Source organism: Nesoenas mayeri, assembly GCF_963082525.1.
Source record: "Nesoenas mayeri genome assembly, chromosome: 1".
Classification (NCBI taxonomy): domain Eukaryota; kingdom Metazoa; phylum Chordata; class Aves; order Columbiformes; family Columbidae; genus Nesoenas; species Nesoenas mayeri.
The window spans coordinates 111,780,917-111,800,605 of NC_137541.1; the positions used below are offsets into that span (position 1 = coordinate 111,780,917).

Genomic DNA, 19,689 nt, shown 5'->3' on the forward strand with positions numbered 1-19,689 from the left:
TTGAACAGGTTCAGTTCATCAGGGCTCCAGTTTTCTGTGATGCTTAATGGCTTTCCTGGTGAAAATTTAAACAGAGAAGAGGTTTCACATTGTTTGGAACTGAATTGAAATGTTTTGATTTATGTAATAGATGTGGTTTATTTCAATTGTATTTATCCTGTTGTGCCACATTGCTTTATGGGAATGGAAGTTTTCCCCATCCACATGCTTGCCAAACTAGCCTGGTCCTTTTCCAAATGATATCTCCCATCATACTGTGTGATCTGACAGAACTGGTTAGTTAATGAAAATCTTACAACAGCTAATGTTTCTTGTGTGTGTGGAAGAGGAAATACTACTAGAAGATGATATAGTGTTTAATTATTTATTGTGTGTTATTTGTAGTCTCAATTTCCTTAATACCCACCTAGCAGGTGTAGGGGGCTCTGTGCCTGAAATCTTCCATATGCAGCCCATCTCTACAGTATTTTTCAGAATGCTTCTTTGCCCATGTAATTCCCCTGCAACCTAGTCAATCCATGGTAGGCTTGGTCATGAAGAAAGAGCAAAGGGACTAAAAGAGCAGTCAGGCTAAACAATGGAAAATAAAACCACAAATTATTATTTAATGTATATGTGTGTCTCCAAAGCTGAGAATTTGCTATGTATAGTCAAATTATCTAATGACTACACAAACACTACATTCCTTTCTTCCAAAGCAGTCAAAGAGCAGGTATTATGAGACCTTATAGTAAAACATTTTCTAATGCTGTTCATTAAGTGCTATGTCAGAAGAAATCTACTGGCTGAACAGTTACGGGCTGAAACAACTGCAAAGCGGGTGAAGACTTGAGAATTTGTTTGTAAACTGGATTACCAAATCTGTTCCTTAAAATTATTGCTATTTTCATTTAGGTGTGATCTGACACAGTAAGTTGTTTGCTACAGCTCCCTGGAGTCAACCGCTTTTGGAAAAGTGTGTTATTTATCATTATCTAGAATCCAGGACACAGTCTGCATTCGCCTTGTATGGAAAGTGTTGTGCAGTACACCTGAGAGGGTGGGTGTGAGAAGTACTGGGGCTGCAGCTGGTTGCCATGATTTATATGCAGGGTTTTTTGACATGGACTAGCATCCACAAGAGAGCAAAGCAAACCCACTACATTCTATCCAGAATAAACAAGAAAACAGGATTCATAACAAAAGCTACATGGCAAGAGATTTGAATGTTTTGTCTGGTGGGCAAACACTATTCACATTAAAAAAAAAAAAAAAAGGTAAAGCGAAAAGGAAGTTGAACTGTTGAAAATGTGCTATATTAGAAAATTATTGCTGTAGTAGTCACGGGTGGACTGGATTTATCAGTACGTTCAAGTAAGTCCTTACCAAAACAAGTCTAGTGACAGCTGCATTCTAACTGAGAAGAGCTGCGTAAGTCCCACTTTCAGTCTCCTGATGATATGCCACTGGGTTTTGTATGGCGAGGAAAATTTTGTGAGAGCTGTAGTGGCTTGAAACTGTCTTCCTTAACTAATAGAGAAATTATTCCAGCTTTATAGTTTCTTGAGACCCAGAGTCATCTACAAAACTCCAGGAGGTTACAGTTCTTATAGTATTTCTTCTCAATAAATATTCTTTACCAGAGACACATACATTGGTTTTTATTTTGGCTATTCTAACCTCTCTGAAATGTGAAACGATAAACAAGAAACCCCTCCTTCTTTTCTAGGAGTTTCCCAATACCTGCCCCAGAGCAGGATTTCAAAAAGCTAAAGCTGCAAAAGGCCATTCTCGTGGTCAGAGGCTGCGAAGGGGCAGGGGCACCCATGGATGCATGACAGAGAGAGAACTGGTCTCCCCAATGGGATGCCTTGTGGGAGCCCTTCTGGGACTTTTTTATGCAAAGGAAACTTCAGGCTGCTTGCTGAGCTTGTTTTCTTACTGTGTAGCATCATTAAAATCCAAAAGCCACAGCACCTCAGTTAAAGGCAATATGGTTGAAAAAGAATCAAGAAGCAAAACACAGAATAGTAAGCTATGCATGGTGTGGAAAGATTTAAAGCTCCCAAGTCATAAGTCTGTAAGAGCTGAAAAGCATGTGAAGTCTGACATTTAGAGAGACACCTCATTTTTTTTCCTATTGGTGATATTTCATTACCTAGGTTATTTTCTTGTGACTTCTATCTAAAAGCAGCTAAGCATTTAAAAAGTCAAAATTATTTTTCGCTCTGACACAGAAAGCATAGAAAAAAATATGTTTGAGAAATGCATTAATCTAAAAAAAAAAAAAAAAAAAAAGATAAAATAATAAAATATGAGTTTCCAGAGTAAAAGTTAAGTCAAGCTTGTAAAACAATTGCAGTGATTTTTCCTTTTCTTTAGCAACTCTTGCTTTGTGCTTGTGATAGCTGTTGTCTCCCACTCCAGCCTCTACTTCTGAAGAGGAAGGAATGAAAAATACTTGCTGAACAACTAATTTATCAGCCTGACATTACCATCTATCAAGAAGAGAGGCCTGCTGTTAGGAAAATCAAGATTATTGGTTCAGGGGTTTTGTCACCTCTTGTGAAATGAAGGTTAGTTTAACAATGTACATACCTGGGACATGTTCTGGGCATTTTGAGCCCAAAGTCCCATACATATTACTTCTCTTTCTGCAGTCTGCTATGGTGGTGTCTGTCTTCATTGACTCTCTGACAGTCCTGATGCTAAAGAGTCCATCCAAAGCAGAAAGGATTTGGGTTTGTTTTCCTTCACAAGCTATAAAACAGTCCACCAAATTTTTTAATAATCTTGGTTAATCTTGGACGTTACCATGTATGTTTCTGTGCAGCACCTTATTGAGTGTTGCAGCCTCAGATATCTCAGGGCTGATGGCAGGGAACATGTCAGCAGCAACATACAAGCACATCCAGTGAGTATCCTGCTGTTGAACTGTAATTCAGCAATTGGAAGCCTTATGGGGTAAAGACCTTTTCATATGGCAGTGGATGACTATAAGTAGTCTAATAAGTTTAGCTCTGTAGTGAACGTGGGCTAGTTTCTAAATTAAAAAAAAAAAAAAAAAGCCAACAACCAACCAAACAAAAAACCCATAACAAGCAAAAAGCAAACAACCAAACAAAAACACAAAGTGAAACCTAATGAACAATAATTAGGCTTTTTTTCCAATTTAAAAAAAATCAGGAATTCAAAAAAGTGATCTTTTAACCTCTCCAATAAATAGTGATAGCTATAAATTCAGAGAAAGTTCAAAAGCTACAATCTGCCTTTGATCTTGTTGCAAACCTTCAGCTCATGTGTTTGGGGTTTTTGGTGTGTTTTTTGGTTTTTGTGGTTTTTTTTTTTTTTTTTGAGGAATGGCTATGTGTACTCTAAATTTACACATTTATGGCCTGAAGAGCTTATTAAATATTTAATTCAGAGTCCCATGCAACCACCATTCTGCTCTGCAGCATAGCAAAATACAGACAAGTCTATTAAGGAAGAGATATAGCTGTGTAACTGCATTCAGCCTCTTTGCATGACACTTGCATGATAATATTTAGTGAAATGATAATACCCAGCCCTTTCAAACCTACATCCACTGAATCCAAAGCAGAGAGAATTTGCACATTGTGTCTTCACAATTGTATGGATGCAAGACCTTATGCCTTGCCAAAGACTGCAGAACACACTGCTCAGTGACAAGACTAGAATTTAGCAACTCCCATCTTGCAGTTATGTTTCAGAAAACAGCATTATTTATTTGTTTGTTTAATTTGGCGTAACCTGCTGTATGAAATGTACAGCAGGACAGTTGTGATCCGGTAAGAGAGAACAAGGTATCAAGATGTGGAAATCTATATGTAAACTGGAGGGCAGCAGAGCAGTAGGTGAGGCTTTGTACAGGCAAGGAAGCAAATGAGGAATCTCTGAAGTTCATCTTACTCTGAGGGAAGACTTAACAGTTCTGTAGAATATGATCAAGGCTCATGAGTAAAAACTATATGGTACCTTAGTTTTCTTTTCTTTTTTTATTTTTTTTTTCTTTTTCCATATTCATATTTAAAGGAAGGCTTTCAAGAACTGTCCTAGGATGTGAGACTTATCTGAAAACATGAGCGGCTTCTACCCACTTGCCTGCTGGGCTTGGCAGTTGACATTGGCAAAACAAGTGGGTCACTGACTTTATAAGAAATTGCCACCTATACATCACAACTAGGATTTTAACAGCTTTTACATCTCTCCTCTTGGAAGACTAATATTTTGTCAGTACTTTTCCTCTAATATGAATATAAAGAATAGTATGAAATTCTTGTGCAAGAGATTTTGTTTGTGTCTGCTTTAGCCTTTTATAATTACATTTTGAAGTGTTAACATTAAAAATAAATGGTATACATATGTCTGTGCATGAGTTTTATAAATAGTTTACATTGTACAGTGAAAGAAATTCCCATATTTCTGTACACTTAACATTTCCACGCTCTTGGCACTCTATATTACTAGATGCTGAGTTTGACTCTCAGCGCTTCATTTCCATAATATATTTTTGAGGTTTCTTCTAAAAAGAGGTTGCAGAAGTTGTCTGATAATTAGCATTGCTTCCAACAAAAATGGTTGCCCTTCACTAAAGAATCTGACAAATCAAAAGCTAGAACGGGTGCCATCACAGCATATACTAACTTGTCTGACTAATGGCACAAGTGTGATTTAAACTGCCCATACAAGATGACATTTCATTAATCACAAAACACTCACTATTTGCTAATTACAACTAGCAGGATCATAGGGGGCTGATGTTTTAAATTAGAGCTTATACACTAGGTACGTACTCTTTTTTCCTTTTTTTTTTTAATTTTATTAAAAGCTTTCGAAGTTAGACACTGCCCTCTCCTGGACATAAGCTCCCATAGCAGTAGTTTGCAGAGTGCCCCAAATGCTGCCAATTAAGAGAAAACGGGCACAAACCCAGTGTGTTCCTCTGCTGAAGGGATTAGCTGGTTTCAAGGAAGTTCATTTTGCTGTGGTCCCTCCTTGCATTCTGCTCTACTTGAAAGCATACTGTGCAACAAAAATTGTTTTCAGTTTAGATGGCAAAGAGCTTTTGATTAATTTAGCTTGAACCCAGTTGGCTGGAGTTGACAGCACAACTTTATCACAGTGAGCAGCAGGAACATGTAGCGCTATATATTCCAGGTTTTACAAAAGTCAACTCAATATAGTATGAGCATATTCATCTTCAGAGTTAAAGGTGATGGAGAAATATGCAGTTGAAGCTTACTTTTTGGGTGTTCTCTGACATGTCTTTAATGCGTTATTTCACAGTAAAAAATGAGAATTATAGTGAGAAGTCAAAAGTGTCAGTTTTTTCTTTTTCCTTCCTTGAGGGTGTTTTTTTGGGAGCCAGGGGAAAGTGTAATTAAAACCCCAGCATTATCAGTTTCACTTAATAATTGTAATCTAATACCTCTGGACTTTTTCAGGATGCATAAAAAATAGCAATTTATCTGGGACTTGAGACAACATTCTCAAGAATTTGCAATGTCTTGTAGCAAAGGGGATGGAGAGAGATAGATTTCCCGTGCTGTAAATTTAAAATGTGCATTTAAATTGCTTCAAAGATAGACTATAAAACTGTAATAATCCAGCATTTACAGGAAAATTTAAATTAATGGCATTAAAAACATCACATATCCATTCATCAAACTTTTACAGTTTCAATCCAATTCTATAGTTTTTCTCAGCATAGAAAACACAGGGAGAGATTTAGGATTTAGTGTTAACTGTGAATGATTTCCATTAATTGGCAGACAGGCTGGTTTTTTTTTTACATTAGCTTAAATATGAAGAACATTTTTTTATTTAAGTGAATTTTACATGCTTTTAAAAAATATACAGACTCCTTGAAAACAGACTGCCCATGCAGAGCACCTTCTCTGCATCCCAAACTCTGCATCCTCCGACCATTCACTTCAAAGATGTACTTCTCTGGAAAAATCCAGCCCATCCTACAGCATACACTCACAGGAGGGCAGGTCAGGATGTGCTCAAAGTACTCTGTCAACTCACAATATTGCCCTTGAGTCAGCCTTTGCCCCTTACTTACATGTGCCTGCAGCTGTGACCATCTCTGCTTCAACAAATGAGCTCCACGGTCCTCTGCAAAGAGCCCTGAGCTCTGGCGTTACAAAGCTCCTCATTAATGGTCACAGTTGGTCATTAGCTGGTCATTGAATCCTTCTTGATGACCTGCTAATGAACTTCCCACTGGTTTATTGTGAAGATTGGTTAAAGTAGACAGTATAGGTAATTTATAGCTGAACACCCAGCATGATAATGGCCTTTGTTCAGTGATTGTAGTTGACACAGTACTACGAAAACGCCTCACATCCTTCCCAGTTTATTAATCAGGTGTAAATATTTCATGTGGAATGGAAATTTTGGATTTTGTGTTTAAAAATATGCTTACATATTTTTTAGGGAGAAATTTCTGTAAGAATTTATTGAGGAAAAAAGCCTTAATCTTACAAACTATTTTTTTTCTGATATCTTTTGCCCTTAACAAAATATGTTTATTTAAAAAAAACCAAACCTATGCATGTTAATATTCACCTGTAAAAGGCTCAGAGGCCTGTACAGTGCATAAATCAGATCTCGGTGGGTGGCTGTTAGCTGCAGGAGCCTGAAGAGCTCGGGTGGTTCAGCACTTGTGGTGCCTAATCTCTGTGAATCATGGATAAATTGGCCAGAAGCAACAGTCCCTCCAGCTGTGATCTTGCCAATGCTTAAAAGCTAAATATTTTCAACCCGGCCTTGACTTGGTGGTAAAGCACCAGGAAAAGAGAGAAAAAAAAAAAAGAAAAAAGAAAAAGAAAAAAAGGTGGCAGTGATGGATTAGGTAGCACTATACCCTCTAAGAATGGCAGATTATTCCTTAGGGCTTATCCAATTATCACAGGACTCTACTTTTGCTTTAGACATGCAACTACCTTCCCCTGTTTTGAGCATGATTGGAGTCCACCAATGCTATGGTTACAAGGCATTTTAAAGCCCTGAACATGTGCTAGATTAGGTGACTGTGGCCAAGATATTCATAATCCTTCAAGGTTTTGTATCTTCATTTTCACGTGTTCATGTATCATAATTATGATGCAACTCCCTCCCCCCTCAAAAAAAAGACCTAGTTTATCTTCCATGCAACTGCTATGAAAAACTTGGTTAGGATTTGTTAAAATGTCCTGGGAACAACCAGGAAGTTTATCATCTTCTATGACAGATTTTCATGCACTTGACCCACATTAAGCAGTGTCCCAATTCTTATCACATTCCCTGCAAATGGCTTCAAGATTGCAAAAATCTCTCTCTCCAGTGCTTCCAAATGACACTTCTTGAGCTGTGCAGAGATTGAGGAGGTGGGTTTCCAGGGAAGTGTCCTGACCATCACGCTCTATGGTGTGGAAACAGCAGCTGTCGTTGTCTAGAAGAACAGTTTTTTCCCTCCCACTGAAGATCTTCAGCTTACAATTTGGTACCTTTTCTCTAAATGAGATGAGGTTATCAAAATGTCTTATTAGTCAGAGATCTGATTTCATACCTTTTGATTACAAATTAGACCCTCCTCCACACCCTAGTTTGAAGTTCTGGGATACTCCTATCTCCTTAGCAGGCATTGCTGGAAATAGTGTGGCACCAGCCAAAGGTTCATGAAATGAATGAAAGCCACTCAGTTCCTAAACAGCTTGTGATAGTGACATAGAGGGTATTTGCCTTTTATGTTGCATATTCTGGTTACAAACATCTGATTCTGCACCTTTTATGGTGTGAGTGTGAAAGTTCAAGCCAGGTAGAGGAGTCAGACACTTTTACAGGAAAACATAAATCTTTTCAGACAAAGATATTTATTTTAAAGTTACTCATCTCCTTGTTATACAGCATCCTTCATCTGTTTCCAAACTAAAAAGTAAATAAGATATTCAAATATTAATGTCATACATTTGAGAAGAACCAGGTTCTGACCCAAAGCAGAGTATTGTTAAGGTAATTAATTGAACCCACATAGATTTCTCATAGCATCTCAGTACAGAATGAAGTAGTATTAACAATGCACATTTTATTATTTTATTTTTATTATCATTATCATTATTTCCAGGAGCTGTGGTCAGTCAGCTTTAGAATCCTAAGATCAAAAACTGAAAGTGTAAATAAAACATGAATTTGGTCTCAGCAGTGATATAAACTCCATGAAAATACTCTCCTCAGGGGGGAAAAAAAACATTGCTTAAATCACACCACTTCCTTAAATCACTGTGTAATTATCCACTAAAGAAATGCACGTAGCAGTTTAGAAGGCTTGGTGCATATTGAGACAAGCATCTTTACAGCAATGGATGGGAGATCTTTAACTAGGTGGCTGTCTGCTAGTTTTATCCTGTCTTACCAACACACAAAACACATGGAAAGTACCATTCTGACCCCTGTATGTGCTCTAGCTGAAACTCCAAAGCCAAGTGGCATTAACACAATGTAAAACTACACAATCAAATTAAACCAAAGTGAAGGCATATTACATTTTTAATTTTCACTGTAAGGATTAAATAAGCAACACTGCACATACATAGAATTTCTCCTCCTTGCTGCATATACCTGATGGTTATTCCCATTTGTAAGACTAGACATTTCCCACAGTGTACAGGATGAGTTCATATGTGCTCTTTTTTCAATTTCAGTGTTTTCTGAAAAGATAATTTAGCAATGAGCATACATCTTTCTACTGACTGTCTCTTGGAAATAGTATCCTACAGGAATCTACTGGCCTCTTTGCAGAAAGTGTTGCAAAGCCAAACACAGATGTGATTGCATGTCTATTTTACCTAACCTTTATCTGTTTTCAGAGAAAATATGGAAATCTTTGGTTAAGTTAGCTCTTTTTGAAAATACAGCCTTTCCCTTCCTTACCAAACACAGGAAACTTGATGGAAAAGTACAAAACTGAATTCTGTTCTTATGTAACATTTAATTTTATTTTTATTGTATTTAATTTCAGAAAATATATTGAACACCAGTCACAAGACAAGTAGATACTATTGGACATTTTCAACAGCAGCTGGAAATCGAGGGTTTCTATGGATTTTCTTTTTTTTAAATCAACAAAAGCATTTAATTCAAAAATTATTTTTTTTTCTAAATTTTGAAATAACGTATTTTCTTGTATTCTTTGTAACAGGCACTTCTGCTAACCTAACCTGCCGAGCTTTCTTTGGATATAGCGGAGATGTCAGTCCTTTAATCTACTGGATGAAAGGCGAGAAGTTTATTGAAGATTTGGATGATAGTCGAGTCTGGGAAAGTGACATCAGGTACAAGAAAAAGCATTTTAGTTTTTTTCAGTCAATATCTTTTTGTTGATAGCTAATGTAATACTTGTTATCACAGACTGACTCAGGAACATTTTGGGTCTGATCCATGTTTTTGCAACATCCATTCTTCACCTTTTCAGCTCCACCAGTAGAGAAGAGAAAAATGCACACCTGGGCAAGAACTGATGTTAGAGAGCTGTGAAAGCAGAATAGTTGCCCAACAAGTACCATAGTGTAACCAACTGGAATTTGCGTAGTGACTTTTTCGAACAATGGCAAGCTACTATAAGAACCATTAAGGCAGTTTTTAAAATGAAATAAAGAAAAATAAATACATCAAGAGAAACAGTTCAAAAGAAGTCTTTTAAAACATGGAGCCTTAAACAAATGCTGAAGTCGGGCTTCTCTTCAGGAATGTTTTGATTTCTCTTCTTCAAGGAAAAAACCTGAGTTTCCTGGGATGTTATCGAGCCTGTGAGAGCCAAGCCTCCTGTTATGTGGGCTGCTTGTATCTGTTGAAATGCTTGTTTTAGAGAGGATCTAGCAATTCGCGCCATGTACTTTTACTGCTCCTAAAAGTGCTGCCTCATTTGGAAATTAAGAAAAAGGTGGTTTTGTATGGAGAACTACATGCTTGACATAGCGTGCTAACTCCTATCGAATATGAAATATCTACTTGTATCTAAAGAGACTCCTTTTTCATTTATAATGCTGTATAAGTGCATATCACTTTGTCTATGTATCATGAATAAACCTGGAAATGAAGGAAAATCTAAATGCACATTACAAAGGAAGCTAAAGAATCACAGATATTTTATCTGCAGTGATTGTCTATAATAGAACAAAATGAGCTTATTAACCCTTTGCTTGTTAGATGGGAGTTTGCTATCTCATCAAAAGACATGAAGTTGCACTCATTTTCAGCTTAACCTTGCACTTCTTCAGTGTAATCAAAGTAAGAGACAATTCCCTTACCAAAGGGAAGGCCACATAGACATTCAAGGTCACCTCCATGTCCCCAGATACAGGCAAAATGGAGACATATTTCATCCCAGTATACTTCATGTTTATTCTATAAAGCTCAAGACCAAAACACTAAATAGCACATGACAACCAGATCAGCTCTGTTTTGTATCTAAAGCTTTTCCGAAGCCCTTCAGCCAGAGACTTGGCATTCTGAACGCTAACAAAAACGGGACAAAGACCTTCATTACATCTTTCTTGTTTTGAAAGGGAGGAGCAGGAAGGCTGGTTTCCACTCCTTTTGTTGGGTGGGATGGTGGGATGTAGGGTAGCAGCCTGGAACATTTTGTCACTTGCTTTCCTAGGTTTCTAAAACCACCGATGGGCTTGCTAAGAGGTAAAGAAAGCAGTTTGAAGACAGGTAGAATCTTATGTGGGAGGTCTTTCATGTATCATCTGTATGAAAAAGGAGCATCTGGTATGCCAGTTCTTCCTACTGATTTGTAATTCATAGTCAAATTTTATAATAAATCCAAGAAATAATTTTTCAGAGCATGGTATGAACACCATGCTTCTGAGTGACATGATGAAAAGCCTCAGAAAGTGCACAAATGGCGTGTTTGAGCCAGACTCCTTGAGTGGCCCTAAATCCCAAAGTAACTGTTTTCACTTTTCTCTGTTTTAACATTTCAAGCCTTCATATAAATCTGATCAGAGTCTCCATCAGAGTGTGCAACAATATATTATCAGTGTGCACATCATCCTGCTTAAAGAAGACAATGAGCTGAAGCTCTCATTAACATTTACAAAACCATACCTCCTCATTAGAAGTGACGAAGAAAGGGGCATGACATAATTTAATTAAGATTGCATTAAACCATAGCCAAATTTGAGGCCAGAGAGTTGTGAATTGTAAGTAACATTGTTATGTCATGATTATCTAATGCTTCACTATGATACAAGCAGAATAGTAGTGGTGGTTGCTTTTTCCTCAGGGTTCTCAAGGAACATCTTGGGGAACAGGAGGTTTCCATTTCGTTGATCCTTGACTCTGTGGAAGAAGGAGACTTGGGGAATTACTCATGCTATGTGGAGAATGGAAATGGACGCCGACACGCCAGTATTCTTCTGCATAAAAGGGGTAAATATGCAGCTTTTCATGGTACATTATAGGAGCGGTCAGTTTGTAGAGCTTCCTTTGGATGCAAGCATGAATTTTGAATTCCTGAGATATTAATAAGCAATATTTATTTTTTTTTCCTAGGCATTTGTACGACTTTAAAAGTAAGACAGAAAGGTGATTGTTAATTATGGCTGTCACTGGGAAAAACACTGTAGCACCTTTCAATTGTATTTATATAAAAGATGCATTTAACAACTCATGAACTTTAAAAGTAATAAAGACTCAATAGAGAGGAAAAAAAAAGTAGAAAGATAGAGGTAATACAACCATAATAATTTTCTGTAAGAAATAAAATCAAATATTAGAAAAGCCTAAAAAAATATATGTTCCACTCCTATAAGAAATGCCTCCTAAACCCCATGCCAGGGGAGTTCCTGCACAGCGTGACTGTGGACGTCTTCCTTCTAACACATTTCTTTAAGGCCAACATTTCTGAAGTGAAGTATGACAGAAACTTCTGAGGACCCTCCTGTTTCTACTCAGCACTCACATCCCGTGATTCCAGCCTGCCTAATGGCCACAGCCGTCTCCCACAGAGATAATTACAGAGAGAGGGGGAATCTCTTGCAAAGAGAGGTTCTCGGATCCACTTTGTTCATTTTACCTCCCAGAGGGTCCTCCACATGCCTGGGCTTGACACTCCCCACCCTCATGCAGCATCCTGCTGGTTTAAGAGAGCAAAGAATAATCAGGAGCAGTGTCTGTACTTCGCTGTCATTACTGTGCTTTTTTTAGACTTTTTGTAAATGTGAGCAAAACAGGTTCCTACAGTAGTGCTGAACGACTTGTGGCATCTCCATTTATATCAAAGCAAACTCCCCTGGTTTTAGTCTTGTAGCACACAAAGTCTAAGTTTAAAAGGAAGACACAAATTAAGATAGTGTGACTCATTTATTGGAATGTATTTTTGTGTATCTCAAATAATTGAATAGAACTAATTTGTAGCCATTTTTCTGAACTCTTATCATTGCTTCTTAGGAGATACAGATGTAAATAACCAGATGTTCTGCTTAGCCTGGCATTTACTGAGATGGGAAATTAACTTACTAAGTAGTTGAATCTCAACAATTTACCAGCTATTAGTCATATGCTCCCAGTTCAGAGATATTTGAATCCATACCAAGAGTTAAGCTGAAACTTAACACTGAAATCCAATGGCTTGTCTTTAATAATGAACTTTGTGTATAGAACACTGAAAATAAAGAATTTATAAAGCTTGAATCACTCTGAAACCAACACTTAATTAAGTGACATGTATTAAGTCATATGCTCATGGTGAGTTCTTATTTTCCCTTTCGTACTAGCTCCAAGACTGACAATACATAAGTCTGTTCTGTGACCACTGGCTTTATAATTTAACAGTGTGCATGCATAAATTTTGCAAGGTTCTACTTTCCTTGCCTCCTTTCTTGGAGAAATCACTATGTCAAACACACCATAGTATGTGGCCTCATGATGACATGTTTAAGAGGCAGTAATCTCAATATTTAATTGCCCTTATAAATAGCAAAAACCTAAAAATTGGAAAAACTCCCCCATTTTTTTTTTCCTCTTTAACTAAGGCTGCATCTGAAATTCTGATTTGGATACAAAATTTGTTGTGCCCTCAAAAAACAAAAGATGCCTGTTACAAACCTTCTACATACTTTGCATGTTGACAACTGTTTCAGTGAAATGATAAATTAACCATGACAGCTAAAAATTTGAGCTAGTCTCTCAGGTCTCCTAGGAAGAGGAGCTTTGCACTGCTTGCTTAGTCTCCTGTATATCACCATGACAACATTTCGCTTTAGGTTTCCTTGTTTGATGCACATTTAGTCTCTGCTAGGAATGAGTTAGTTGTTTATTAATTTCTGGTTATTGGCTCACTTAGAACAATTGGGACCTAACAATTAAGTAAATTTGCTTCCTGAACACTGAGGCATTTGCAGAAGTGTTAGTTTTGGCTGGTTTTCTAGTTAGTGATCTTTTTTTTTTCCCCAACAGTATAAGCCAAGAAGAATGCTGAATCTAGAATGTTCACTGAATACCTGAAAAAGTAATTACAACCCTCTTAAACTGCCTGTGTGGTACATTATCACCAGGATCAGGAGGGACAGAAAAGCAGAAAGCTCTGCTAGTGAACAAAGAGTATTCTTGGGAAAAGAGGTATTTAGCACTAAACACTGCAGGGTGGATTCAGGTACAAAATTTAAGCCCTTCAAACACCCTTGCAACTGCTGCTTCACCCTGGTCAATATATTCTCCATAAATTTAAACTGCCAGGGGGAACTTTTGGATATGCCTGCAATCACACAGGCCCTGAAAGGAGAAGAAATTCAGAGTCTAAATCACTGGCCAGCACCTGGGTGCATCTTCCTCACTCTTCTCACTGGTCAGCCCAGCAGGGACAGACACTCACCTCACAGAAAACACAAGCAGGGCCCATCCAGTGGTGGTCCCCACCACGAACTGGCACATCCAGTGAGGGAGAGAAGACTTCTGCTCCTTCCCTGACATGGCCCTCAATCAGCAAAACCCTGAGCCTCCCCTTTCCCAAAAGGAATTTTGCGAAGGGAGCAGAACACAGCACCGGTTGTGCAGGAAAAGTGAACTCAAGTTTGGGCATCCAGCACCGGGAGAAAACTTGGGCCCCTGGTATATCCCTCTGGCTCAGATGCCAGCGCTCAGCAACTCAGGGAGATGAGCCCAAATTTTCTTCTAAGCTTCTTTTACTTTCTCACTGCCAGTGGAGAAAAACTATGATCTATGTTTTTGTGCAGCTGGCTAACCATTTTTAGACTCCTAAATTTCTTCAGAGTGTGTGCATAGGGAGCATTTAAATCAGAGCCAAAGGCAGTAGAGCATTTTAAGCATGACAATGCCAATGCTGTTCTGTTTTCTGGTCCATTCCTACTAAAGATGTCCAAAAATAGTCAGAAAAAGAGAGGCATTAGAACCCAGGAGATTTAACTTGCATTCCCTTCCTCTAGCTGTTGGCCAAATCTTTTTCTATCACCTTTACAATAATCCAGTTATTTTCTCTTTTGTGTGAGAAAAAAAAAATCTACTTGTGATAATCTAAGGCTGATTTTGTAACTTATTGTTGATAGCTATCATTGATCTTCTGTAGCAGTTACAGGTTAATCTTCAGCCGGTTAGTGGAACTTTCTAGAAATTAATTTTGAGAGTGGTACTGACAGCAGCTAAGCCCAGATTTATTAGAGACAGACCATATACTGCAGATGATATAGGGAGTGGATCACACACTGTAATTGTGGTTTTTTTCCCAGGTTTCTAATTCAAGAAGACAAGCAATAGTCTATCAATGTAGTAGACAAAAACGTAATGCATAGGAGTAAATAATGTTCTTCAACAGTGTAATATATTGAAAAGTATGACTTTCATGCTGGATCACAGCCTTTGTAATCTCATTTAATCATCAACTATGATGGAAATACAGATTATTATCTAATTGTGGGATTATTTTTGTGGGAATTCTTTTCTGCGTGTCTGCAACTAGATCTTTAAAGGAAAAATAATCTCAAATTCTATCCTGACATTATTTTTTATGTTATTAATAATATTTTAAAAGCTTAATGATATAGCTGTATTTTTCATGAGACAGGCACCAGAACAAAGAACAGGTAACATACTTTATGCATTTTTTTAAGAAGTGTCTCCTTCCCTTTCTTTTCATTCTCTTAGTGATGTCTAATTTTATGTCCTGGGCCTCTTTTATGTTTTGGGTTTGTTTTCCTGTGTCATAGGTGTTCTCAGTGAACATATATGGGTCTTGTTGACCATAAGCTAATGAGGGATTTTTAAAACAGCTTTATTTCTGTTGAGACAAAAAAAGACCTTCACTGAAATAAATTGTTTAGAGGAAGACATTTATTCTGTTTGAAATTGCCTGTGAGAATATATGTTTGATAAAGAAAAAAGTTAATATTTTCTATAGGAAATAGATCTTGAGGAAACCTATGAATAGGTAGGCATACTTTAAACTCTTCATTTTTTAATGCATAAAATAACAATAATGTTTCCTGTACAATTTAATAACAAATTATGAATAACAAGTAATTCTGAATTTTCCTCATACGGTTATTAATGATAACAGAATTGCTGACTAGAACCTTAAATTACAGTGTCATTCACATAATGGTATAAATCTGTTTTACTGCTTACAGACTTGAATAAGTTAAGTTTTTGATGTCATGAGCATTTTCAGTCACTAGGAGGTGATTTCACACAGTGGTAGTGATGAGTGACAATTAAGGCTTAAAAGAGAAAATAAACTAGTACTTTTCTAACCTCTGTAAAGAAACCACAGGTGTTATAGTTCCCTTTGCCGTAAAGCTTCGTGATGCTTCTGAAGTTCCTGAATGGGAGCTCATTGTGTGAGATATGAGAGCAATGAATTGTATATTTCAACTTCTGTCAATTGGTCCTAATTATGTGAACATTCTAGCAAATCTCCGAGTCTCAGTGAAAGCAAAACCATTGTAAAACTCTGACTCACTTGGTTAGTCAAGATCCTACGCATGCATATATTCCAGTGTATAAAGCATTCTGTTTTCATTCTGCACTGCAGGAAAATCTTTTCCGATCTCCTCACCAGGTTTTAGAATCAGAATTGAAATTGGATTTCATGAGAATTGATTTTTCATCCCTCTATGGCCATTGAAGAAGCCTTCAGGTTGCTACTGTGCAGGGCAATGCAAAAGTTCAGCAGCCCAAGAGCTTCATGACATAGGGCCAAAAGCAGAATATTGCCTCTCTTCCTGTCCCAAACTCAACCAAAAGTGACTGCTCTTTTTATACTTAATCTCATCTAAAATCGGTAAATCAATAGTATACTGAAGACTACTGCCTGGCAGAAAGTCTTCATAAGACCATTTTCTTCTTCATTACGGTTCTTCTCATCCATTAGAAAACTGTACTGAGACAATTTCCAGTAAAAAGGTTAGTCAGATTGTTTAGTATGTGCCTAAATCTAACTTTCCCATGACAAAATGTCAAATGAGTTGATTTGTTTAACAGATTCCTTTAAAAAAAAAAGATTTTGTACCACTTTTATGATAGTTCTTCTCTTTACATAATGTCTAAGTTCAAGTCTAACCTTAATTAGCAAAGATTAAAATATTTTAAAATAAAATGTCACAAATTGTTCCCATAATCCATGCAGAGCTAAATTATTCATTAATGCTATCCTCAGAAAAAAATGTAAACAGTATGTTTTGTGATTTTACATCCTTGGAACTTGGTATTCCTTTTTTCCCCACATTTTAGCACCTCCAAGTGCTTCTCAGATTCATTTCTTTCCAAAGATCTAGAAGAAGTAATTGTGTGGGCTGTCTGATTTCTGTAGTGTGACAAGCTCTCCTAATCAGTAAGGTTTTAAGTCATACGCAATTCATTTATTTGGGGATGCTGACCAGAGATTAATGTAATTTAACATCATAATGACTTTTTTCCTTCAACCTGAAGTATAAGCTGTCCTTAAAACGTAGTGTTCTGTATTTAAATGTAGTAAACGTCAGTATTGTTGCAGAATCTGTATTATTTTCAACTTTATCCTCCATTGAGCCAACATACTATTGGAGATAGCCGGTGTAATTATTCTCCTGCTGGGAACAGGTATCCTGCGCTTCTCAGAAGAAATAAAAATGTCATTGGCAAGAATATATATCTATTATAATAATTTGCTATCTCTATTCTTATAACACTGAGAAATGCAATATCATCAAGGCTCAGATGTGCTGCCTGGTATACTGATAAATAGCTTAACAAGACCCCTGTCTTGTATTTGCATACATATATACATATGTACAAAAAACCCCAAACCCGACTAGTTTTTTCATAGATGAATCATGAATATATGTCATATATTGATTTAAAAAATGAAGAGAGATAACTAGGTCGCAATAGTTCTAATAAATAAAATGAAACTACTGCATTGAAAACCATATTAAAGGCTATAACTAAATTTAACCACCGTAAGTCAACTCTGCAGGCATCTGAAGGCATGTGTGGCCTATGCTGGCAGAAAGCATATAATTTGTGCTAACAAATTATTTCTTAATTAAGCTAATGAACATCCCAAATCTCTTTCTGCTGGTATCAGAAATATTATTGTCTTACCATATCCATCATTAACTGAGAACTGGTGCAGGCAGGTCACAAGAACAACCAGAGGCCACAAATGCAATTGCAAAGGGCAAATTTATTTTAGTTACCTCACTACCTCACTGCCAGGAGATCTCCAGAACAGCACTTAAGCTCCCAGGCAGGGGTGACACAAGCAGAGATGCAGGCGCTGCAGAATTCAGCCCTGGCTGAAGATCAACAACCCTGCTCATTCCAGCCTGTATAGAGGGATTTACACAGGTGCAGTTTACCCCACTGCTTTGATCTTTGCCTGCAGGAATCTCGAGGATGTATGATAAGGTGTCGTTACAACTCTTTTCACAGGCCTGTTATCTAAACACAGAGGTTCTATTTGCGATGTATGTGTTTTTCTACACTCCAGCTGCAGTTGCTTGAGTGTATTTCCAATTACCCTCCTCATCATTCTTGCAGTATTCCCATACAGGAACTATTCACAACAGTATCCATAAAGTCATCTAGGTATCTTAAATGCAACCAGATTATGTTTGGCACATTGAAACAACCAACTAACCAAAAAAAAAAAATTAAAAATAGAGAATAGATTTATGTACATGCGTATATTTATATGCATTTGGATGTGCATATTCTGTATAAAGCTGTGGTTCCATTTGCTGTACTTTGGAAAGATAAAGTTACAGTCATGCCATAATGAATACTGTATTAAAAAAAAAAAAAGCAAAGGCACATCCTTCTCCATTTTTAAACTGTATGAGTTTCTTTCTTCCTAATCTAAATTCTGCCTGCTGTTTACTGCCAATGTCTGAAATGAGACTCAGATGAGTATTCCTGTGTCAGCCAGCCTCCTTCTTCCTTTATAAGAAACACACCTGCTTATAACCAAAACCGCATGTTATGACACATCTGTCTCGCAGTGGTTATCAGTATCTGCTTTCTTTACCTTCTCTCAGGTGTCATTATGAGAGCTTTAGTGAGTATTGTCTCTTACTACACCCTTTCCAAATTATAGTCATTACCTCTATGTTTCACTTAACAGTTGAGGTCTATGAACATGTATCTAGACAAACTAAGAACTGTCTCTAACCAAACCTTCTAGCTTTGTAAGTTAAATTATCCAAGACATACAGAGAATGGAAATGAGTTTAGGCCACAAAATAGCAAAGATTTATGCATGCGCTAACCTGAAGCACTGTGAATAGTCCTGTTGACTTCAGAGGGATTACTTATAGTCGGTGAAGTTAAGCAATCCGTGTAAGTGATTGCAAAATTGAAGCCTTAGATAGACTGTAATTGGATTTTGAAAAAGGCTCAGAAACTGAATACACAGCTATAAATCACACATCCTCGAAGAGTTATAAATCACAGAAAAGAATGTTTGAAATATAATTATTTTTCTTAGTAGCTCAGCTCTATGTGGACTAATGAATAGAATAAGATTAATTTTAAATTATCACAGATCATTAAATGGAAAGTCCCTGAAGCATGTCTTATAAGTCAGAAGATATGCATCTTCGAAAGCACTCTTATTTACTTACTTATTACAACTCCAACTATGATAAGTGAACTACCCACATGACACAGCAAAGGGAAGTTTATCAAATATTAAAGCCAAGTAAAGATCAAACATATATCCTACAAATATGCCTAATAATTAGGGTAGAATCAGTATAAAATGACAGCATTTATTACCCAGTATATCATGCTGGTTATTTGGAGAAGACACATACTTTGTTTTAATTAGCTATCTTTTTCATTGGGTTGCTTGGCCAAAGCCTCCCAATAAGGAAAAAAAAATGTAGCCATTGGTCAAAATGCTTGTAACAAATCTTGTTTTAAATTGAAGCTATTTATTCAGAAACCAATCTACTGCTGCTGCAGTAATCAATGTGTTTTCCCTTAGACTAGAACTGTTCCGTTGCTACTGGAGGACTATTGTTAATTGCCTGTAACTAAATGATTGCTGTGCTTCTGGATGTAACTCCCTGGCACTTGCTCATTTGTTGTGTTTAACAGAATGCCTGTCCCCCTAAGGGTTAGTCGAGTAATTTTCCTCTACTATTTTCTACATTCAGCCCTAGCTCCTTAAGGAGGGCAAGGCCTGTAATTTGAGCAATGTAA

General features: G+C 37.1%; 1 protein-coding gene across 1 annotated transcript in view; it reads left to right on the top strand.

Moving 5' to 3' along the window:
- Window positions 1-19,689, top strand: part of IL1RAPL1 (interleukin 1 receptor accessory protein like 1) — a gene marked incomplete at its 3' end in the record, with an annotated part of 632,038 nt that overhangs the window by 593,895 nt on the left and 18,454 nt on the right. The window contains exons 6-7 of the mRNA XM_080342944.1: window positions 9,185-9,317; window positions 11,276-11,421. Coding sequence (XP_080199070.1) covers window positions 9,185-9,317; window positions 11,276-11,421 — 279 coding nt within the window. The remainder of the gene's footprint in view (window positions 1-9,184; window positions 9,318-11,275; window positions 11,422-19,689) is intronic.